Raw genomic sequence first — 23999 nt, 5'->3', positions numbered from 1 at the left:
TGCTGTGGATGGGAATGGCAGGAACGTATGCTGAGTGGAAGTCAGCCCCTCAGGCAAAAAAAAGGATGGTGCCAGTATGGATGGAGAGAAGCCAGTGGGCTTGATAGATCTACGCAGAGATAAAATACACTTCACTTGGTGAGGGACTGGATGCCCAGGTAATGGACAATGTAGGAGGAATGATTTCTCAATTTCTGGTTAGCACTGAACTGAATAGACAATGGTGCCATCCGTGGAGATAGGGATCAAGAGGCCCAGACTTAGAAAGATAAAGAATTTGCTTTGGAATATGTATACTGAACTTAAAACCCTCTGAAGCATGGAATAAGCAGACAGATGACGGAAGTTTGTCTTTTAGAGTAAAGGTGGCTCTGTACAAAGAAATTTGTGAGCAACTGACACATATTAATAGATGGCAATGGAATTGCCTTGGGGCCGGGCGCGGTGGTTCAGGCCTGTAATTCCAGCATTTTGGGAGGCCGAGGCGGGCGGATAACTTGAGGTCTGGTGTTCGAGATCAGCCCGGCCAACACGATGAAACCCAGTCTCTAATAAAAACACAGAAAGTAGCCGAGTGTGGTGGCGCACACATGTAGTCCCAGCTACTCGGGAGGCTGAGACAGGAGACTCACTTGAACCCGGGAGACGGAGGTTGCAGTGAGCCGAGATCGCGCCTCTGCACTCCAGCCTGGGCGACAGTGAGTGTCGCCCAGGCTGGAGAAAAAAAAAAAAGAAATTGCCTCGGGAGTCAAGAGGGCCTAGAGGGAGTCTTGATTCAACAAAAATTTACAAAGAGGGGCTTACAAATAAGACGAGGATAGACCTGCCAAGCTGAGCCACTAAAACCCAAGGAAGAGGGTGTGACCAGAAGCAAGCAGGGCTTAAACGCAAACGCTGCTGAGAACTCAGGTAAGCTGAAAACGGAAAAGGGCTGGATTTAGCAACTTGGAGGCCACTGGTACCTTCAGCCACGGTTTTCTACGGCGATCAAGGGGATGACTGGAGTGGGTTAAAGAGTTGATGAGAGGCGAGGAAAGGAAGTGGCTGAAACCAGACAAGAAGTTTGGCTGTGGGTGGGGAAAGGAGAAGAGACAGAAAGTGTCCGCAGGTGGAAGATGCAGAGAAAGGCAAGCGTTTATTTAGTTTGTTCTTAAGTAGGAAAAATGTGAGCACGTTTTAAAGACGATCGAAAGAATGCTTTGAGGAGGGGGCGATGACACTAGAGGGACGCCCGGCGGGTCCCCACCCCCCCCCCCCCCCCCGCCATCTCCTCCCCTCGCGTTCATCCCCTGTCGCCCCGGGCTCCCCTCCCCCTCTCTACTCCGCGACGCTCGGGGCCGCAGCCACCCCGGACCGCCGGCCCAGCCCCCGGCACCTCCTCACCGCAATGGCCCCCTCGCTCAGTTGGCCGACCATGGCTCCACCGCCAAGACTTCCCCGCGGACCCCGCAACAGCTCGAGCTTCCCCACCCGGGTCCCGCGCGCTGCGCAGTTATTGGCCCGAGAAGTTGCGCGCGCCGCTCCCGCCCCCGACGTGCGCGCGGCTCAGGGGCGGGCCCGGGCGCTGCGCAGCCGCCGCATTGGCCGAGGCAGGGCCCACGTGACCCACCCATGGTCCCAAGCGAGGCCTGGCGCGGGACGTCGGACGCGGTGCGGGGCGGTGCGGGGCGCCAAGGGGCGCGCCAGGAGCTTCGCGGGCGCTGGGAGGGAGTCCAGGGCCCAGTTCCGGGCGCGTCTGAGCGGTTCTCGAGGCGTTCTCGCCTCGGTCTCTGGCGAGTGCACGGGTTGGTATCCCAGCGGAGGTTAAAGCTGTTCCTTGAGACCTCAGCTGCTAAATAGAGTCGCAGTAGTGACCCGATTCGTCCAGCTACGCGGGGCTGACTTCCCGCCCGGGCCAAGCCCTGAGCTTGGCACCGTGGCGGTGGGGGGTAGGGGGGTCTCCGAAAGGGAATCAGACCCGGCCCCCGTCCTTAGAGAAGAGGACAGTGTGTGGGGGCACTTTATGCCGTGAGTAACCCCACCTCCAGGTAGACGTGGTACAGGCCCCAAGGGTGTTGGAATCACAGCTGGGAAATCAGGGACGCCTTCCCGGAGGAGGTGCCATTTGAGCCGAGTCGAAGAACGTGTGGGAATTTTCCATGTGGACTCCATAAGCCAGGGTAGGGTTGGTCCGGAAAGCATGAGTAGCCTATGCCAAAACATTGGAGAGATGAAATAGCCTGGCAAGCCGGGGATAGCAATGAGTAGTTAAGTATGCGAGGGTGCAGAGCAGTGACACCTGAGAATTAGAAAGTCAGACAAGGGTCAAGTAAGGACGGTTTTGTCCTGGGCTTCCCGGTATGCTTGGAGTAGCGTTGATGAATTTAAGGCAGAGCGCTGACTTCTGTCTCAGTGTTGGAGGCTGGATTGAAAGTGGGGAGCGGTGCCAATGGCATGGACACTAATTATAACACTCTAGGAAGAATGCCAGACGAGATGGTGAGGACTTAATCCGAACGCTGAACTATGTAAGAGAGAGAAATACCTTGTTAAATGAATAGTTGCTGGGGTGGGTGAGAAAGAAAAATCTGGGATGTGTCTCAGAGAAACTAGAGAGGGATCAGGCCGGGCGCGGTGGCTCACGCCTGTAATCCCAGCGCTTTGGGAGGCCAAGGCTCGCGGATCATCTGAGGTCAGGAGTTCGAGACCAGCCTGGCCAACATGGTGAAACCCCGTCTCAACTAAAAATACAAAAATTAGCCGGGCGTAGTGGCGCGCATCTGTAATCCCAGCTACTCGGAGGCTGAGGCAGGAGAATTGCTTGAACCTGGGAGGCGGAGGGTGCAGTGAGCCGAGATCGTGCCACTGCACTCCAGCCTGGGTGACAGAGCAAGACTCTGCCTCACAAAAAAAAAAAAAAAAAAAAAAAAAAAGACGAGGATCTAAGAGGACACAGATGGTAGCTATCTAGTCTGCTTCGTCTTTGTATAACCATCACCTGCATGGTGCCTGTGACGAAGTAGTCTTTCAGTAAATATTTCTGAATGGAAGGATGTTGAGTGAATTGCTGTGAGAGAATATAGATCCTTCCTTAGCATATAAACTAGAGGAAAAGACCACAAGAATTGATTTTATTGTTTCAGGCTTCCTTGAATGAAATCTTGATTTTCCTTTTTTTTTTTTTTTTTTCCGAGACAGAGTCTTGCTCTGTCGCCCAGGCTGGAGTGCAATGGCGCGATCTCAGCTCACTGCAACCTCCACCTCCCCAGTTCACGCAGTTCTCTTGCCTCAGCCTCCAGAGTAGCTGGGACTACAAGTGTGCGCCACCACACCTGGCTAATTTTTTTGTATTTTTAGTAGAGATGGGGTTTCACTGTGTTAGCCAGGATGGTCTCCATCTCCTGACCTCGTGATCCACCCACCTCGGCTTCCCAAAGTGCTGGGATTACAGGTGTGAGCCACCGCACCTGGCTGAACTCTTGATTTTCTAAAATTGTGCATTTGTAAGATTCCTATTTTCTTACTCATTTTATAGATCAAAAGCAGCATGGATCTGCCTGTGGATGAGTGGAAATCATATCTGCTTCAAAAGTGGGCTTCACTCCCGACGTCTGTTCAGGTCACAATTTCTACAGCAGAGACCTTGAGGGATATCTTTCTTCACTCCTCTTCACTTCTTCAGTAAGTAAATCAAGCTTTAACAAGGGAATTGTGAGCCAAAAAAATGTTCTATTTTGTCATTTGCTCTGAAGTAATGTGTCTTTTTCTTAAATAAAGATTGAGTCTTGCTATGTTTCCCAGGCTGGTCTCAAATTTCTGGGCTCAAGCAATCCTCCCACCTTGGCCTCCCAAGGTGCTGGGAGTACAGGCGTGAGCCACCATGTCTGGCCTGGTAACATCTCTTTTTGATGGAAAATGCCTGAAGTACTTTTCCTGGTTCGTTTCTATCCCAGCGTGTGCTGTGAGCTAATTCACTTCTGTCATCCTGCAGGATTAGCCAGATCTTTCTCCGGAAAGCTCTCCCTGAGCCTCAGCTGGGCCATCTTCACTCTTTGTACATTTACAATGCTGTGTGATTTTCCTTTATATATGTGCGTGCTCTTTTGACTAATGCCTGCCTTTGCCGCTAGATTGTGAACTTCATGAGGGAAGGGACCATGTTTGTATTTGTTTTTCTTTTTTTTTTTTTTCTTTTTCTCGAGACAGGGTCTGGCTCTGTCACCCAGGCTAGAGTGCAGTGGCGCAATCTCAGCCCACTGCCTCCGCCTCCCGGGTTCAAGCGATTCTCGTATCTCAGCTTCCCGAGTATTTGGGATTACAGTCGCACACCACCATGCTCAGCTAATTTATTTATTTATTTATTTTTATTTTATTTTATTTTTTTTTGACACAGGGTCACACTCTGTCACCCAGTCTGGAGTGCAGTGGCACGATCTCAGCTCACTGCAATCTCCACCTCCTGGGTTCAAGCGATTCTCATGCCTCAGCGCCCCAAATAGCTAGGATTACAGGCGTACACCATCATGCCCAGCTCATATTTTTGTATTTTTAGTAGAGACAGGGTTTCACCATGTTGGCCAGGCTGGTCTTGAACTCCTGCCCTCAAATGATCCGCCCGCCTCAGCCTCCCAAAGTGCTGGGATTACAGGCATGAGCCACCGTGCCTGGCCTGTTTGTCTTTCTATAGACAAAAATAGTGCAGTGTCAAAAAATAAGTGCTCAGTAAACATTAATTGAATGACAACTTGCTAATGTATAAAAGTTCTTAGTTTAGTGACTGGCTCTTATTAGTGCTTAATAGGACATATAAAGCAGAACCTTATATATTTGCAGATCCAGAAACACACACCTTTCACGTTCAAGGTTGACGTCTTTATCTTTGTGCCAGGCACTTAGTAGGCACTCATATATTAATTGAATGAAATAATGAGTTCAGTTTTGAGCCTTGCCAGTTCAGATACTCGGTACAGTTACGGTTATACTTTTTTTGTTATTCTTCTTTTCTTTTCTTTTTTTCTTTTTTTTTTTTTTTTAAGACAGAGTTTCGCTCTTGTTGCTCAGGCTGGAGTGCAGTGGCACAGTCTTGGCTCACTGCAACCTCCGCCTCCCAAGTTCAAGTGATTCTCCTGCCTCAGCCTCCCGAGTAGCTGGGATTGCAGGCACATGCCACCATACCCGGCTAATTTTGTATTTTTAATAGAGATGGAGTTTCGCTATGTTGGGCAGGCTGGTCTCCAACTCCTGGCCTCAGGTGATCCGCCCGCCTTGGCCTCCCAAAGTGCTGGGATTGCAGGCATGAGCCACCGCGCCCGGCCCCCCGGTGCATTTTTATTTCTCGTGTGTATTGCCTATTTGTGTCCCTTGCCCATTTTCTAGCAGGTTGTCTTTCTTTCTCTTGTTCATTTGTAGGAGTTCTTCATAAATCTAGCTATATAATTCTTTGCTATGTAAGTTATTATTTGCTATATAAATTATTCCCAATCTGTTTATCTTTTTTACCCTATTTACAATGTAAATTTTTTACATTTACATTGTATATAAATTGTGTATATATGTTTTAAATTTTTAAATTTCATTTAAAATTTTTTTAGAGACAAGGTCTCAGTATGTTGCTCAGGCTGACCTCGAGCTCCTGGGCTCAAGCGATCCTCCTGTCTTGCTTAGGATGGTAGAGTAAACAATTCTAAGCAAGACACACAACCCAGAAGCTATAAAAGAAGATGAGGTTGGGTGCGGTGGCTCATACCTGTAAACCTAGCACTTTGGGAGCCAGAGGTGGGAGGATTGCTTGAGCCCAGGAGCCTGGGCAACATAGTGAGATTCCATCTCTATAAACAAATTTTAAAAATTAGCCAAGCATGGTGGCATGTGCCTGTCGTCCCAGCTACTCAGGAGGCTGAGGTGGGAGGATCACTTGAACCTGGGAAGTCAAGGCTGCAGCGAGCCGTGATTGTGCCACTGCACTCCAGCCTGGGTGACAGAACAAGACTATTTCTCAAAAAAAAAAAAAAAAAGAAAATGACAGATACGGCTGTATAAAAATGAAGCCAGACAACGTGACATGTGCCTGTAATTCCAACTACTTGGGAGTTGATAAAAATGTTGTTTTCTGCTAACATTTTTTTATCTTTAGCTCTCTAATCCTTCTGCACTTTTTCCTCCATCTTTATTGAGGTATAACTGACAAAATATACGTTTAAGGTGTACAACATGATGTTATGATGTATGTATACATCTCCAGTTGATTTTGTGTACTATGTGAAGGAATATTCTCACTTTTTTTCCACGTGGACAATTTTTCTATAGCATTTAATGCATGACACATCCTTTCCCCAGTGCTTGCAAATGCCTCAGTTATTATAATTAAATTCCTACTCATGTTACTCCATTCTCACGTTGCTGTCAAGAAATACCCAAGACTGAGTAATTTATAAAGAAAAGAGGTTTAATGGACTCACACATGGCTGGGAAGGCCTCAGGAAACTTACAATCATGGTGGAAGACGAAGGAAAAAAAGGCACAGCCCTCACAGGGTGGCAGGAAGGAGAAGTGCTGATCAAAGGAGGAAAGCCCCTTAGAAAATCATCAGATTTCACCGGGCGCGGTGGCTCACGCCTGTAATCGCAGCGCTTTGGGAGACTGGGGCAGGAGGATCACTTGAAGTCAGGAGTTCAGGACCAGCCCAGCCAACATGGTGAAACCCCATCTCTACTAAAAATGCAAAAAAAAAATTAGCCAGGCATTGCGGCGTGTGCCTGTAACCCCACCTACTCAGGAGGCTGAGACAGGAGAATTGCTTGAACCTGGGAGACGGAGGGTGCAGTGCGCTGAGATCGTGCCACTGCTTTCCAGCCTGGGCAACAGAGCAAAACTCCATCTCAAAAAATATAAATATAAATAAAATAATCAGATTTCGTGAGAACTCACTCACTATCACGAGAACAGCATGGGGAAACCACTCCCACGATTCTGTTACCTCCCATCAGGTCCCTCCGACAACACAGGCTTCTGGGAAATAACAGTTCAAGATGAGATTTGGGTGGGGACACAGCCACGCCATATCACTACTTATCCACAAATTTGTTTCTAGGCTCTAGATCTGTGCCGAAACAAAAGGGTTTTAATTACTATGACTTTATAGTGTATTTTATTAGTATTATTTTTCTTTTGAGACTGAGCCTCGCTGTGTCGCCCAGGCTGGAGTGCAGTGGCGCAATCTCAGCTCACTGCAACTTCTGCCTCGCGGGTTCAAGCGATTCTCCTGCCTCAGCCTCCCAAGTAGCTAGGGTTACAGGCACACGCCATCATGCCCGCCTAATGTTTGTATTTTTAGTAGAGATGGGGTTTCACCATGTTGGCCAGGCTGGTCTCAAACTCCTGACCTCAGGTGACCCACCCACCTTGGCCTCCCAAAGTCCTGGAATTACAGGCGTGAGCCACCCCACCTGGCCTATAGTATCATTTTAGAAACTCTAGAACTCTTCAGTTTCAAGTAACAGAAACCCCCCTCAAAGTATGAAATTTTTAGCTATGAAACTAGGCTATCTGAAGGGAGATCTATTTTCAGGCTAGGTTGTATTCAGGGGCTTAAAGGATGTCATCAGAATGTGTATTTCTTCATGTGTCAGACAGATTCTCTCCATCTAGTGGGTGCTATAACCATTCACAGCCCTGGGCACACCCTGATAGTGTAATAACACCCCAGGGGAAGAGGCTGTCTTTCTGAAGTTTCAGGAGAAAACTTCTGGGTTGGGCTCAGGTCAACTGAATTTTGATCACATGCACATCCCTTCAACCAGAGGTATGAGACTCCGCTGATTGGCCAGGCCTGTGTCATCTGCCCAACCCTGCTGTGAAATGGGGTCTACCCTACTTCAGCCTCAAAAAATGGATTCCCCACTGAGATTTACCGGAAGTAGAGAGAAGGGGTACTTGAAAGCAGGGAAGTCTCAGTACCCAGGCGGCTCCCAGGAAGTGGCCCAGAGGCCAGCTTCCTGCTCGCACACACATAGTCATTGTTCGTATTCCAGAATATCTTGGGTATTTTGTGTGCATTTCCCCCATGTGAACTTTAGAATTGGCTTGTCAAGTTCTTTTTTTTTTTTTTTTTGAGAGACGGAGTCTCGCTCTGTCACCCAAGCTAGAGTGCAGTGGCGCGATATCGGCTCACTGCAAGCTCTGCCTCCTGGGTTCATGCCATTCTCCTGCCTCAGCCTCCCGAGTAGCTGGGACTGCAGACGCCTGCCACCATGCCCAGCTAATTTTATTTTATTATCATTTTTTTTTTGTATTTTTAGTAGAGATGGAGTTTCACCACGTTAGCCAGGATGGTCTTGATCTCCTGACCTCATGATCCACCCGCCTCAGCCTCCCAAAGTGCTGGGATTACAGGCATGAGCCACCGCGCCTGGCCAGCTTCTCAAGTTCTATAAAAAATGTTGAGCTTTTGATTGGGAATGTGTTGGATTTATAGATTCACTTAAGGAGACCTGACATCTTTACAATATTAAATTTCCTAATCCAAATAAAGGGTATGTCCATTTATTTAAGGCTTCTTCTATGTCCTTAAGTAAAGTTTTATAGTTTTCTTTCTATAGGTCTTACACATTTCATGTTCGATTTATTCTTCTTGTAAGGTTTTTGTTGTTATTGTGAATAAGGCTTTTCCCCCCAATTACATTCTCTAATTGGTGATTGGTGGTGTAAATAAAAGGTAAGAGTTTTTAAATCATCTGACCGGGTGCGGTGGCTCACACCTGTAATCCCAGCATGTTGGGAGCCCAAGGCAGGTGGATCACCTGAGGTCAGGAGTTCAAGACCAGCCTGGGCAACGTGGTGAATCAAACCCTGTCTCTACTAAAAATACAAAAAATTAACTGGCCATGGTGGCGGGCACCTATAATCCCAGCTGATACCATGGTGGGTTATGGTAGCCTCAGAATGAATTGGAGAGCTTCCCGCCTTTTTCTATGCTCTGAAATAGCTTATATAATGTAGGAATTATGTGCTTCTTAAAGGCTAGTGGAAAAATCCTGTAAAACTATGTAGACCAGATGCCTTAGTGAAAATATTTTCCTTCCTTAGTTTAATTTTTTATCAGAATAATATGCATACATACTTTAAGAAATCAAATAGTGCTTCAAAACTTATCAGGAAAAACAGCAACTCCCTGTCCACTCTTCCCCATTCCTGATTCTTATTCCCCAGAGACAGCTACTTTAAATTAACTGTTCTGGCATTTAATTTTTTTTTAACAGGGTGAGTCAGAGTCTCAGTCTGTTACCCAGGCTGGAATGCAGTGGCGCGATCTCCGTTCACTGCAACCTCTGCCTCCCAGGTTCAAGTGATTATCTTGCCTCAGTCTCCTGAGTAGCTGGGATTACAGGCATGCACTACTATATATGCCTAAAATATATAATTTTTATATTTTTAGTAGAGACAGGGTTTCACCATGTTGGCCAGGCTGGTCTCAAACTCCTGACCTCAAGTGATCCACCCGCCTCAGTCTCCCAAAGTGCTGGGGTTACAGGCATGAGCCACCACACCAGACCTTTTTTTTTTTCTGAGACAGGATCTCACTCTGCCACCCAGGCTGGAGTGCAATAGCACGATCTGGGCTCACTGCAACCTCTGCCTCCCAGGTTCAAGCGATTCTCATGCCTCAGCCACCCAAGTAGCTAGGATTACAGGTGTGCGCCATCACACCCAGCTAATTTTTGTATATTTAGTAGAGGTGGGGTTTCACCATGTTGGCCAGGCTGGTCTCAAACTCCCAACCTCAGGTGATCTGCCCACCTTGGTCTCCCAAAGTGCTGGGATTACAGGTGTGAGCCACTGTGCCCAGCCTTCTGACACGTAATTTATTATTTCTAAACATTGCAAATATTGCTCTTTCTTGAGTTTGTATAATTTTAGATGTAATTTTGCTCTCTTCTTCCCAACTCACAGGTATATACTTTGTTTTTTGCTTTTTGTTTTTTGTTTTTTTGAGATGGAGTTTCGCTCTCGTCGCCCAGCCTGGAGTGCAATAGCGCCGTCTTGGCTCACAGCAACCTCTGCCTCCTGGGTTGAAGCGATTCTCCTGCCTCCACCTCCCGAGTAGCTGGGATTACAGGCATGCACCACCGCGCCCAGCTAATTTTGTATTTTTAGTAGAGACGGGACTTCTCCATGTTGGTCAGGCTGGTCTCAAACTCCTAACCTCATGTGATCCACCCTCCTCGGCCTCCCAAAGTGCTGGGATGACAGGCGAACCCCCGTGCCCGGCCTATACTTTGTTTTTCCCTCATTCCCTCATGATAAGTGTTATATAACCAATAGAGTATTAAATTGATTGAACCAACATTCAATGCATACATTCTTATGTCTGTGTGAGTCTTGTTCACATGAACCGTGAAGGATGCTTTGAATTACATTTCCTTGTGTTGCTCTCGTTTCCCCTGGGGTTAATAAATCACCTCCATTTTTGTTTGCTCTGTATGTCTCTCACTAATTCATACCCAGACCTCTCTCCTTAAAAACAAGTTAGCTCAAAGAGCTATTTGTAATTCTGTTCCATCACAATCTAAAGTAACCAAAAAAGATTTAAACTTCTGATCTCCACATGCATGCCTGTTAGGTAAAAATAGGAACTGGCCCTTTAAAGTTTAAAGCCAAGCACACACTTTTCTTTCTTGCCAATAGACATTCTTTGAGGAATGTTTTCCCACAAGAGATGCCTTTCATCTGTTGAAAACCTTTTGAGACACACGACCTCCCACTGTCCACCCCTACCACTCCACTCCTGCAATTAATAATCTCCCAGAGTGTTGTAGGAAATTCTTAATAGCTTCACTATCCACATTCACAGCCTTATTGTTTGTTTTTATTTTGTGCTGATTCAACTGGAATAACCTGTGTCAGAAAACAAGGAAGTGCTCGAAGACTAATAGATTTATATAAAAAAGAGCGTAGGCCAGGTATGGTGACACCATTCACACCTGTAATCCCAACACTTTGGGAGGCTTAGGCAAGAGGATCGCTGGAGCCCAGGAGTTTGAGACCAGCCTGGGCAACATAGTAAGACTGTGTCTCCACAGAAAAATAAAAAGTTAGCTGGGCATGGTGTCACATGCCTGTAGCCATAGCTACTTGGGAGGCTGAGGTGGAAAAATTGCTTGAGCCCAGGATGTCGAGGCTGTAGTGAACTATGATGGTACCACTGTCCTCCAGCCTGGGCCACAGAGCAAGACCCTGGATCAAAAACAACAAAAAATAACATAGGAACCAGTCTGAAGAAGTTGTCACTGGCCAATATTAGCATAATTTGACCATGAAAAAGTATAATCGTGATAATAGTTTATGATAATAAATTGTTTAAGTCCATAGTGGTACTCTAAATATCTGAGTTTACTTTCTTAATTGACTTTTGGCCGGGCATGGTGGCTCATGCCTGTAATCCCAGCACTTTGGGAAGCCAAGGCAGGTGGATCACCTGAGCTCAGGAGTTTGAGACCAGCCTGGCCAACATGGCAAAACCCCATCTCCACTAAAAATGCAAAAATTAGCTGGGCGTGGTGTCAGGTGCCTGTAATCCCAGGTACTTGGGAGGCTGAGGCAGAAGAATTGCTTGAACCCCAGAGGCGAAGGTTGCAGTGAACCAGGATGGTGCCACTGCACTCCAGCCTGGGAAACAGAGTGAGACTCTGTCTCAAAACAAACAAAAATAAGTAAATACATATTATGTCTGTGTAAATATTGCTCACACGAAACAAAGAAGGAAAAGGAGAAAGTTTGTCTTTACAAAAGATTGCCAACTAATAAATTTAGAAATAATGGTAGAATTAGAAAAATCGCCATTTTGTAACCCCTAGTGTGATGGAATGATTCTGGCAATTATCAGTGGATGCTCAAACCTTTAGAAGTAACATCGTTGGGAAACAGGCTCTTCACATGATCTCAAAGTATGGCCCTATAGAGTATTTAAGTACAAGGGAAAGGTGTCTTTACATTGCAGAGATTCAGCAATTGCCACCTTAAGTAAGTGACCAAACTTAGCTTCCACAATACTGGGGAGACATTATATGTCTCCTGATTTGAGGCAACAAGAAGTATATAGATTTAACTATATAGTCATTTTGTTTGTTTGTTTGTTCTGAGACGTAGTCTCTCTCTGTCTCCCAGGCTGGAGTGCAGTGGCACAATCTCTGCTCACTGCAACCTCTGCCTCCCGGATTCAAGCGATTCTCCTGCCTCGGCCTCCTGGGTAGCTGGGATTACAGGCATGCACCACTGTGCCTGGCTAATTTTTGTATTTTTAGTAGAGACGGGATTTCACCATGTTGCCCAGGGTGGTCTCGAACTCCTGACCTCAGGTGATTCGCCTGCCTCGGCCTCCCAAAGTGCTGGGATTAAAGGTGTGAGCCACCACACCCAGCTGTATTCTTAATAAAAATTGTTTAATGTGAATCTAACCATGAGGAAACAATGAAGCGAAACCAGAATGTGAAACGTTTTTCTGGTGTTGAATCTTTAAAAAAAATTACTCATAAAAAAAAATTGTAATTGGCCAGGTGCAGTGGCTCACACCTATAATCCCAGCACTTTGGGAGGCTGAAGCAGGTGGATCCCTTGAGCCCAGGAGTTTGAGGCCAGCCTGGGCAACACAGTGAGACCCCATCTCTATTTTATAAAAATAAAAAGTAATTTAGCCGCGCATGATAGTACGTGCCTATCGTCCCAGCTACTCGGGAGGCTGAGGCAGGAGGTAGAGGTTGCAGTGAGCAGAGGTCATACCACTGCACTCCAGCCTGAGCAATGGAAGTGAGACCCTGTCTCGAAAAAAAAATTAAAAATACATTTAAAAATTATAGCACTATATAAAAAGAGGCTAAAGAGAAATAAATAAATTCAATACATGAGAACGTTGATCTTGGATTGGTTAGGGTGAGAAAAAGATACAACAGACATATTAGGAATAATCGGTAACATTTACATTTAAATAATATTTGAATTACTGTTAGTTTTTTAGTGATAATGATATTATGGTAATATAGGAGAATGTCCTTATTTTTAAAGCAGAGGCCTGCAAATATTTAGAGGTGAACATCCACGATGCCTGTACTTACTTTCAAATGGCTTAGAGAAAAAATGGTGCATATGTGGATATGTCCCAGGTATTAAGCTATTATGTCCAATCTCAGTAATCTGCACTCTACTTTGGGGCCAGAGCTGGGACTTTCTGCTTCGCCAGTTAGCTCCATGAAAGGCTTTACATCCCCAGAGTTCTAGAGAGAGATGGCAAGGCTGGAGAAAGAAAAAATGTTTTTTTCTGTCTGTATCCTAATGACAATCTACATGCAAAAGGCTGAAGTTGTGCCTTCATATACAAAAATTAATTCAAAATGGATCAAAGACCTAAAGTTAAGAGCTAAGATTGTAAACAACTTTTTTTTTTTTTTTTTTTTGAGACAGAGTCTTGCTCCATTGCCCGGGCTGGAGTGCAGTGGCATGATCTCGGCTCACTGCAAGCTCCGCCTCCCGGGTTCACGCCATTCTCCTGCCTCAGCCTCCCGAGTAGCTGGGACTACAGGCGCCCGCCACCACGCCTGGCTAATTTTTTGTATTTTTAGTAGAGACAGGGTTTCACCATGTTAGCCATGATGGTCTCGATCTCCTGACCTCGTGATCCGCCCGCCTCGGCCTCCCAAAGTTCTGGGGCGTGATCCACTGTGCCCGGCCAATTGTAAACTTCTTAAAAGAAAACATAGGGGAAAATTTTGACATTGGATTTAGCAGTTATTTCTTGCATATGACACCAAAAGCACAGGCAACAACAAAAAAAATAAACTGTACTTTATCAAAATTAAAACTTTTAGGCTGGGCATGGTGGCTCACAGCTATAATCCCACCACTTTTTTGAGAGGCCAAGGCGGAAGGATCACTTGAGTCCAGGAGTTCGAGACCAGCCTGGGCAACAAGTGAGACCCCGTCTCTACAAATAATATAGCCAGGCATGGTGGCGCATGCCTGGAGCCCCAGCTACTCAGGAAGCTGAGGTGGGAGGATTACTTGAGCCTGGGAGGTCAATCAAGGCTGGAGTGAGCCATGACCAAGCCAACTACACTCCAGCCCGGGCAACAGAGCAAGACCTTGTCTCAAAAAAAAAAGTTTTAGGCCAGGTGCGGTGGCTCACGCCTGTAATCCCAGCACTTTGGGAGGCTGAGGTAGGCAAATCAGTTGAGGCCTGGAGTTTGAGACCAGCCTGGCCAACATGGTGAAACCCTGTCTCTACTAAAAATACAAAAATTAGCCAGGCGTGGTGGTGTGTGCCTGTAATCCCGGCTACTCGGGAGGCTGAGGCAGGAGAATCGCTTGAACCCGGGAGGCGGAGGTTGCAGTGGCCGAGAAACTGCAATTCTGCCTGGGCAACAGAGTGAGTGTCTTAAAAAAAAAAAAAAAAAAAAAGGTTTTGTGCACCAAGGACAGTATCAAGAGAGTGAAAAGATAACCCACAGAATGGGAGAAACTATTTGCAAATCATGTATCAGATAAGAAATTAATATCCGAAATATATAAAGAACTCCTACAACTCAATAACAAAAAAATCAGATTAAAAAATAGGCAAAGGACTTTCCTCATTTCTCCAAAGAAGATACACAAATAGCCAGTAGACACACGAAAAGATGTTCAACATCATTCATAATCAGAGAAACACACACCAAAACCGCAGTGAGAGATCACTTCACACACCTACAAAAAGGCCATAGTGTGCGATCATTGTGCCTGTAGCTAGACTGTGCCTGTTGCCCAGGTTAGAGTGCAGAATAGCTACTGCCCTCCAGCCTGGGCGACAAAGGGAGACTCCATCTCTTTAAAAAAATTTTTTTTTTTTTTTTTTTTTGAGACAGAGTCTTGCTTTGTCGCCCAGGCTGGAGTGCCGTGGCGTGCTCTCGGCTCACTGCAACCTCCGCCTCCTGGGTTCAAGTGATTCTCTTGCCTCAGTCCCCCGAGTAGCTGGGATTACACACACGCACCACCACACCTGGCTAATTTTTTGTATTTTTGGTAGAGACGGGGTTTCACCTTGTTAGCCAGGACGGTCTCAATCTCCTGACCTCGTGATCCACCCGCCTCGGCCTCACAAAGTGCTGGGATTACAGGCGTGAGCCACCGCACCTGGCCAAAAAAAAAATTTTTTTAAATAAGCAAAATTCTGGTTTATACTACAACATGATGTACCTTGAAAACTTTTTGCTAAGTGAAATAAGTTAGACACAAAAGGAAAAGTAATGTATGATTACATTTACATGAAATACCTAGAATAAGTAAATTCACAGAGGCAGAAAGCAGAATGGAGATTGCCAGGGGATGTGGAGAGGGAGGAATGAGGAGTTATGGTTTAATGGGTAGAGTTTCAGCATGGGATGATGAAAAATCTTCTGGAAATGAATAGTGCTGATGGTTGGATAATATGAACGTATGTAATGCTGGTGAACTGTATGCTTAAAAAATGGTTTAAATAGGCCGGGCGTGGTGGCTCACACCTGTCATTCCAGCACTTTGGGAGGCCAAGGCGGGCGGATCACCTGAGGTCAGGAGTTCAAGACCAGTGTGGCCAACATGGTGAAACCCCGTCTCTCCTAAAAAGACAAAAATAAGCTGGTCGTGGTGGCAGGTGCCTGTAATCCCAGCTACTCGGGAGGCTGAGGCAGGAGAATCGCTTGAACCCAGGAGGCGGAGATTGCAGTGAGCCAAGATCGCACCATTGCACTCCAGCCTCGGTGACAGAGCGAGACTTTGTCTCAAAAAAAAAAAAAAAATTAGATTGCTTGTTCCATCTTACTACCTCAATTTTTTTTTTTTTTTTTTTTTTTTTAGGCAGGGTCTTGCTGTGCTGACTGGGCTGGAGTGCAGTGGTGTGATCATAGCTCGCTGCAGCCCTGACCTTCTGGGCTCAAGCGATCCTCCCACCTCAGCCTCAATTTTTTTATCATAATATTCCAGAAGACATTAAAAAAAAAAAAAAGAATCGGCTGGATGCAGTGACTCACACCTGTAATCCTAACACTTTGGGAGGCCAAGGCAGGAAAATCACTTGAGCTCAGGAGTTTGAGAACAGCCTGGGCAACGTATTGAGACATCATCTCTACTAAAAAATCAAAAAAGTATTCTGGGCACAGTGACTCAACACCTGTAATCCCAGCAATTTGGGAGGCCAAGGCGGGTGGATCATGAGGTTAGGAGTTGGAGACCTGCCTGATCAACATGGTGAAACCCCATCTCTACTAAAAATACAAAAATTAGCTGGGTATGGTGGCAGGCGCCTGTAATCCCAGCTGCTCAGGAGGCTGAGGCAGGAGAATCACTTGAACCCGGAAGGCAGAGGTTGCAGTGAGCCAAGATCGCACCACTGCACTCCAGCCTGGGTGACAGAGCGAGACTCCATCTCAAAAAAAGAAAAAAAAAGACATTGAGTTCATAATCTATTGTTAGGCAAGAAGAATTTTGCTATTATTACTGTTTACCACAAACCTTTTGTTTTGAACTAGGATTTTTAGGTTTAACCTAATTTAAAACAAAAACAGAAAAAAGAACAAGCTCTGTGGTGTACCAGACAGGCATAGGGTATTGCCTTCATATTTTCTGGACTGGAGTAAATGTAGAACAGGCAAGCACACCTCTTAAATTAAATAAAATCTTTCCTAGTTTTTCTTTTCTGTATTATTTGACCCAGGTTGGAGTGTGATGGTGCGATCTCAGCTCACTGCAACCTTCGCCTCCCAGGCTCAAGCGATTCTCATGCCTCAGCCTCCCAATAGCTGAGACTACAAGTGCTTGCCACCACACCCGGCTAATTTTTGTATTTTTTGTGGAGGTGGGTTCCACTATGTTGCCCAGGCTGGTCGCAAACTCGTGGACCAGGTGACCTGCCCACCTCGGCCTCCCAGAGTGCTGGGATTACAGGTATGAGCCAGTGCACCCAGCCGTATTTGTGACTTTTCTGTGTTGTATTTAAATATTAATAAAGTCATATTTGATACTAACTTTGTTTTTACCTCATAGCAAAGATAATGTTTTATAAAATTTTAATATATTCAAACACAAAAGCATTATACTGAGTCACAATGTGAAAGGTATTCCTTATTGTGGGTCTTTGTAAACAAAAATTTTTAACTTACTTGTAAACATTCTCCAGGGCTTTTTGTTCTTGTTTTTTGTTTTTTTGAGACAGGGCCTTGCCCTGTCACCCAGGCTTGAATGCAGTGGGGCCATCCTGGCTCACTGCAGCCTTGACTTCCTGGGCTCAGGCAGTCCTCCCACCTCAGCCTCCCGAGTAGCTGGGACTACAGGCATATGCCACCACACCCAGCTAATTTTTGTATTTTTTGTAGAGACAGGGTCTTCCCATGTTGCCCAGGCTAGCCTCCTGAGCTCAGGCAATCTTCCCTCTTTGGCCTCCCAAAGTGCTGGAATTAACAGGTGTGAGCCACCGCACCTGGCCATTCTGCAGCTCTGTGATTTCTTCTTTGATTCAAGAGTTACTTAAGAGAATTTTTAGTTTCCATGTCATTTGTGTTTCTACTTTTGTTATTCATATTTTACTTTATGGCATTATAGTCAAAGAGAATAGTCTAGGTTATTCTATAGTATTTCTTTTTATTGGAAAATAGGTATACTTTTTGTTAGTATGTGTATATGTCTCTATATTTATGTATTAGTTCAGCTTTATTAATTTTATTGTGTAGAGCATTTGTATATTTATTTCTTAAACTTCTTAGTTTGAAATAATTTCAGACTTACTTGCAAAAATAGTACAAAGAGGCCAGGCACAGTGGCTCACACCTGTGATCTAGCACTTTGGAAGGCCAAAGTGGGCAGATTGCCTGAGCTCAGAAGTTCAAGACCAGCCTGGGCAACATGATGAGACCCCATCTCTACTAAATATACAAAAAATTAGCTGGGCGTGGTAGCTCACACTCCTGAGGCTGAGGCACAAGAATCACTTGCACCCAGGAGGCGGAGGTTGCAGTGAGCCGAGATCGTGCCAGTGCTGCACTACAGCCTGGGCAACAAAGTGAGACTCTGTCTCCAAAAAAAAAAGTACAAAGAATTGGTGAATTCTTCCAAATTTTGCAAGTGTTAACGTTTTACTACATTTACTTTATGATTCATTCTCATTATCTCTCTTCTTTTCTGTCAGCCACTCAAGTATTTTCAGCAGTTGAAGTGGAGAATACTCCTTGATTCAAAAGACACCATATATTAGTCTCATTTTCCAGACTCAAGATCCTGGCTGGGCCCAGTAGCACATGCCTGTAATCCCAACACTTTGGGAGGCCCAGGCAGGCGGATCGCTTGAGGTCAGGAGTTCAAGACAAACCTGGCCAAAATGGTGAAACCCTGCCTGTACTGAAAATACAAAAATTGGCTGAGCGTGGTGGTGCATGCCTGTTATCCCCGCTACTCGGGAGGCTGAGGCAGGAGAATCACTTGAACCCAGGAGACAGAGTTTGCAGTGAGCTGAGATTGCACCACTGCACTCCAGCCTGGGTGACAGAGCGAAACTCTGTCTCAAAAAAAAAAAAAAAAAAAAAAAAGATCTTTTATGATGTATGATCCAAGGGATGGTTCGTTGGCCAATAATTATGAGATAAAGAATAAAAAATTAGCCTTCAGTCCTCTTAAATAGAAATTCTGGCCAGGTGCGATGGCTCACGCCTGTATTCCCAGCACTTTGGGAGGCTGAGGCAGGTGGACCATTTGAGGTCAGGAGTTCGAGACCAGCCTGGCTAACATGGTGAAATGCTTTCTGTACTAAAAATACAAAAATTAGCTGGGCCTGGTGATGGGCGCCTGTAATCCCACCTACTCAGGAGGCTGAGGCAGGAGAATCACTTGAACCAGGGAGGCAGAGGTTGCAGCGAGCCGAGATCATGATGCTGCACTCCAGCCCGGGTGACAGTGAGACTCCATCTCAAAAAAAAAAAAAAAAAAAAAAAAGAAGTTCTGCTGATCATTTGAGCCCAGGAGTTCAAGACCAGCCTGGGCAACATGGCAAAACCCCACCTCTACTAAAAGTACAAACATTAGCCAGGTCTGGTGGCACACATCCTCCCAATTAGTGCCAGCTACTCAGGAGGCTGAGGTGGGAGAATCATCTGAGCCTAGGAAATCAAGGCTGCAGTGAGTGGAGATGGCACCACTGCACTCCAGCCTGGGTGACAGAGTGAGACCCTGTCTCAAAAAATTCTGGTCCCTGTGTCTCTGAGACTATGAGATTTCTTTCGTCTAATCACGTTGCACAATGTACATATCCTCATGTGTGTGAAATGTTTTGCGGGCCCATTTTCTTGTTTTGAGGGCAATGGTTTAGAGCTTTCCTTGAAATAATACATTTCTGCTTATTTTGTTTCCTCCTTTCTTCATGCAGACCTGAGGATGAGCTGTTTCTAAAAAGACTTTCTAAAGGTTACTTGGTGGGAAAGGACTCAGACGCTCCTCTTTTCTACAGAGAAGAAGGAAACAAAAAATTTCAGGAGAAAGATTACACAGGAGCTGCAGTGCTGTACTCTAAGGTAAAACACTCCCAGCTCAAGCAATTTATTATTTATTTTTCTCTGAGACAGAATCTTGCTCTGTTACCCAGGCTGGAGTACAGTGGTATAATCTCAGCTCACTGCAGCATTCGCCTCCCGGGTTCAAGCGATCCTCCCACCTTAGTCTCCTGAGTAGCTGGGATTACAGGCATGCAGCACCACGCCCAGCTAATTTTTGTATTTTTAGTAGAGATGGGTTTTCGCCATGTTGGCCAGGCTGGTCTCAAACTACTGACCTCAGGTGTTCTGCCCGCCTCAGCCTCCCAAAGTGCTGGAATTACAGGCATGAGCCACCATGCCCTGCCCAGCCCAGCAATGTAACAATGCGTGTTTCTTCAGGAGATAGGGCCATATTGCTAAATTGTATAGCCAGTGTTATCTTTGTCTATAATTTATTGAATGGATTTGAAAAAGAAACCTGGCGGAATTCTGCTGTGGTTATAGTCTAAAACAAAAGGTAGTTTATAGGCCCAGCACAGTGGTTCACACCCGTAATCCCAGCCCTTTGGGAGGCTGAGTCGGGAGGATCACTTGAGGCCAGGGGTTCAAGACCAGCCTGGACAATATAGGGAGACCCCTTCTCCACACACAAAAATTTTTTTTAAATTAGCCTGACTAGTGGTGGCATGCATCTGTGGTCCTGAAACGGAAAAAGTTCCCTTGTTCCCCTCGCAGGGCGTGCGATGGAGGTGTGGCTCGCTTCCTCCGTGCCCTGCTACTCAAACCTCTAGGGGAGCATATAGATGGGCAGGCTGCGGGGCTGCGACCCCAGGGCAGTGTCTAGGGATGAATGTTTACAGTTGAAGCCCCAGTGGGCGTGTGTTACAGGGTGCTCTTTTAGTTTGCTGTCTATACGCGGCTTGTGTTAACCAGCTCAGTTAGACTCTCCACCTTGTCGCAAGGACAGAGGGCTTCCTGTATCCCGGGTTCTTGCCTTGGTGTGCTGGAAGAATCGGATCACACGTGGGCTTTAAGAGTGAGTGCAAGGTTTTATCCAGTAGAAGTAGCTCTCAGCAGGTTGGGAGCCAGAAGGGAGATGGTTTTCCCCTGGAGTCAGGCCACTCAGAGGCCCACCTCTTTACCAGCTGCTCTGGCCAAAGTCCGTGTCCTTCTGCACTGGTCGATGGCATGCCGATGCCTGTCGGCTGCTCTTCCGCTGGCATACTCCTGACAACATCCAGCTGCTTATGTGTCTGCCTGCTAGGGTCTTGAGTTTTTATAGGCCCAGGCTGGGGGCGTGGCAAACCAGGGTGGTCTTGGAAAATGCAACATTTGGGCGCGAAGGCAGGAGTGCTTGTCCTCACCTGGGTCAGTGGACACAGGCCCAAGGGTGAAGCCCTAGCCAGGGACCCGCCTTTCTCTACACAGCATTTCCCTGCCCCCCTCCCATATCAGTCCCAGCCACTCAGGAGGCTGAGGCAGGAGGGTCACTGAGCCCAGGAGTTCCAGGCTTCAGTGAGCTGTGATCACTGCAACATTTGCCTCCCAGGTTCAAGCGATCCTCCCACCTTAGTCTCCTGAGTAGCTGGGATTACAGGCATGCGGCACCACGCCCAGCTAATTTTTGTATTTTTAGTAGAGATGGGTTTTCGCCATGTTGGCCAGGCTGGTCTCTGCACTACCCTGGGTGACAGAGTGAGACCCTGACTCAAAAAAAAAAAAGTAATTTATATGTTCTGAATTTCTTCAAGAAACTTCTATTTCCATATTCCTTCTGATACCCTGTAGCAGTAAGCTTATGGGCCCCTCGCCTGCCTTGCCCATATCTGTCAGCCCTTGTTGAACTGCATGCCATTTTTGTCTGAATGTCTGATGAGACTGTTAGCTTGACAGAATTAGTAATCTATTACTCTTGGCTGGGCATAGTGGCTCACACTTGTAATCCCAGCCCTTTGGGAGGCTGAGGCAGGAGGATTGCTTAAGCCCAGGAGTTCAAGACCAGCCTGGGCAACATAGCAAGACCCCATCTATAAAATAACGTATAAATGGGCCAGGCACAGTGGCTCACATCTGTAATCCCAGCACTTTGGGAGGCCGAGGTGGGCGGATCAGGAGATTGAGACCGTCCTGGTTAACATGGTGAAACCCCATCTCTACTAAAAATATAAAAAATTAGCCAGGCATGGTGGCGGGTGCCTGTAGTCCCACCTACTCAGGAGGCTGAGGCAGGAGAATGGCGTGAACCCGGGAGGCGGAGCTTGCAGTGAGCCGAGATCGCACCACTGCACTCCAGCCTGGGCGACAGAGCAAGACTCCGTCTCAAAAAAATAATAACAATAGGCCGGGCGCGGTGGCTCACGCCTATAATCCCAGCACTTTGGGAGGCCGAGGCGGGTAGATCACAAGGTCAGGGGTTTGAGACCAGCCTGACCCAACATGGTGAAACCCCGTCTCTACTAAAAATACAAAAAAATTAGCTGGGCGTGGTGGCGGGCGCCTGTAATCTCAGCTACTCAGGAGGCTGAGGCAGGAGAATTGCTTGAACCCGGGAGGCAGAGGTTGCAGTGAGCCGAGATCACACCACTGCACTCCAGCCTGGGCGACAGAGCAAGACTCTGTCTCAAAAAAATAATAATAATAATAATAACAACAATAATAATAATGTATAAATGACTCTTATTGTCCTGCTTTCATAGTAAGAATTGGAACAAGATCCCCTGAGCAACTTCCTCCCGTAGCTTTTAAGAGACTTATATGGGCTTAAAGCAGGAATATGACAATCTCTTGCACCAGTTCTGTGACCTTGGATATTGAAAGAATAAGTTTAAATTTGAAGGGTAGGCTGGGCACAGTGGCTCACTCGTGTAATTCCAACACTTTGGGAGACCGAGGCGGGAGGATCGCCTGAGCCCAGGAGTTCAAGGCAGGCCTAGGCAACACAGCGAGGCCCTGTCTCTGTTAAAAACAAAATTTGCTTTTCATTTGAAGGGTGTACATCCTACTCTGAATCTTTAACAGGTTTATGCTTGAATGTGCTTGAAGTTTGGGATTAATTTTCCAAAAACAATCACACCTACAACAGCAGCTTCTACAGCTGATAAAATCCCTGCTTTGTAGTGTTATAGTAAAGTATTTAGCTAAATAATGTAAGCTTTAGTGGTTGCTGAGGGATTAAAGTCCATTAGGTGTAATGATCCAGTGATAAATGGCTTAATAGTTCTTTTTTCAGAGCTAATCTCTTCAACTTTATGTATGTGCATCATAAATGTGATCACATGGGAAGTTCTTCAAGGAAAACAGGGAAAATAAAAACTGAAGCCAGAGAAAAAATTAAGGTTTGCTCTGAATGTGGAGGGAGATGAGCCTTCCTATTTCATGAAGCCAGTGTGTTGGTGATTATGGTACTCTGCAATTTTCTAGAAAGCTGCTATTTTCTTTTTAAAAATATTTGTTGTTTTTGTCTGATTGTAAAAGTAATATATGTTTACTTCGGAAAGTACAGAGGAGCATAAAGAGTAAAAAAAACCTCATAACCAGTGATAGGCACTGTTAACATTTTTGCTTACGTCCATCCAGCCAGACTTTTTCCTCCGAAAATACGTTTTTCTTTTACAAAATTGGGATAATGCTGCACTTTCTCTTTTGTGACCTGCTTTTCTCCTTCGACAATTGATTGTGCCCGTTTTCTCATGTTATTAAATTTTCCACTGGAACATGGTTCTCTACAGCTGGCTTAGTGTTCCGTGACAGAGAAAAAACCGTACTTGATTTCACATCTCCTAATGTTGGCAAATTGTTCGGGATCATAATACTGCAATGAGCATCTTTCTATGTAAATATTTGTATATATCTGATTGCTTGCTTAGGATAAATTCCTAGAAGGGTAATTGCTGGGGCAGAAGGAATGTATTTTTTAAGGTCTTTGGTATTTGATGCTGAATTGTTCTCCAGGAAAGAACTAGTTAACATCCCCTCTGGCAGAGTATGGGGATATTAATTTCTCCATATCCCAAGCAGTACTGGTTGTGATGATTACGGTTTTATTATTATATCAATTTATTTGTGAGGAGGGAATCTGTTCATGTAGATTTTAAAAGTGCAAGAGTGTCCAGTGTCATCTGCCTTTCCTGTCCCCTGACCACATGATTTTCTGTTCCCATAAACTAGCACTGTTGAGTATATTTCCAGAGCATACTCCAGGCGTGTGTAAATACAGCCTTCCACTCCTGTACACACACCGTGTTTTTACATCAGTAACATTCTGCACATATTGTTCAGCACCATGCCTTTTCCACTTAACAGTAATAATTTAAAGATCATTCCATTTCAGTACATAAAGAGCGTCCTCAGGCCGGGCGCGGTGGCTCGCACCTGTAATCCTAGCACTTTGGGAGGCCGAGGCAGGTAGATCACCTGAGGTTGGAAGTTGAAGACCAGCCTGGCCAACAGGGGGAAACCCTGTCTCTACTAAAAATAGAAAAATTAGCTGGGCGTGGTGGGGCA

General features: G+C 45.8%; 2 protein-coding genes across 6 annotated transcripts in view; one reads left to right on the top strand and one right to left on the bottom strand.

The window, feature by feature from the left end:
* RPA1 (replication protein A1) overlaps positions 1-1598 on the bottom strand; it is a 67914-nt gene extending 66316 nt beyond the window's left edge. The window contains exon 1 of the mRNA XM_031003518.3: positions 1384-1598. Within this exon, the coding sequence (XP_030859378.1) occupies positions 1384-1416 (33 nt within the window). The 5' untranslated portion in view covers positions 1417-1598. The remainder of the gene's footprint in view (positions 1-1383) is intronic.
* SMYD4 (SET and MYND domain containing 4) overlaps positions 1533-23999 on the top strand; it is a 50234-nt gene continuing 27767 nt past the window's right edge. For 2 of the 5 annotated variants that reach the window (XM_063700497.1, XM_063700496.1), the window contains exons 1-3: positions 1590-1650; positions 3515-3660; positions 19391-19535. In XM_063700497.1, coding sequence (XP_063556567.1) covers positions 1612-1650; positions 3515-3660; positions 19391-19535 — 330 coding nt within the window. In that variant the 5' untranslated portion in view covers positions 1590-1611. Of the gene's footprint in view, positions 1651-3514; positions 3661-19390; positions 19536-23999 lie in introns of those variants that run through there. The other 3 variants (XM_063700498.1, XM_019013310.4, XM_055367124.2) reach the window with 3 other exon arrangements.

The sequence above is a fragment of the Gorilla gorilla genome, chromosome 19 (assembly GCF_029281585.2).
Source record: "Gorilla gorilla gorilla isolate KB3781 chromosome 19, NHGRI_mGorGor1-v2.1_pri, whole genome shotgun sequence".
Taxonomy (NCBI): domain Eukaryota; kingdom Metazoa; phylum Chordata; class Mammalia; order Primates; family Hominidae; genus Gorilla; species Gorilla gorilla.
This window is presented reverse-complemented; position numbering and strand designations above follow the sequence as displayed.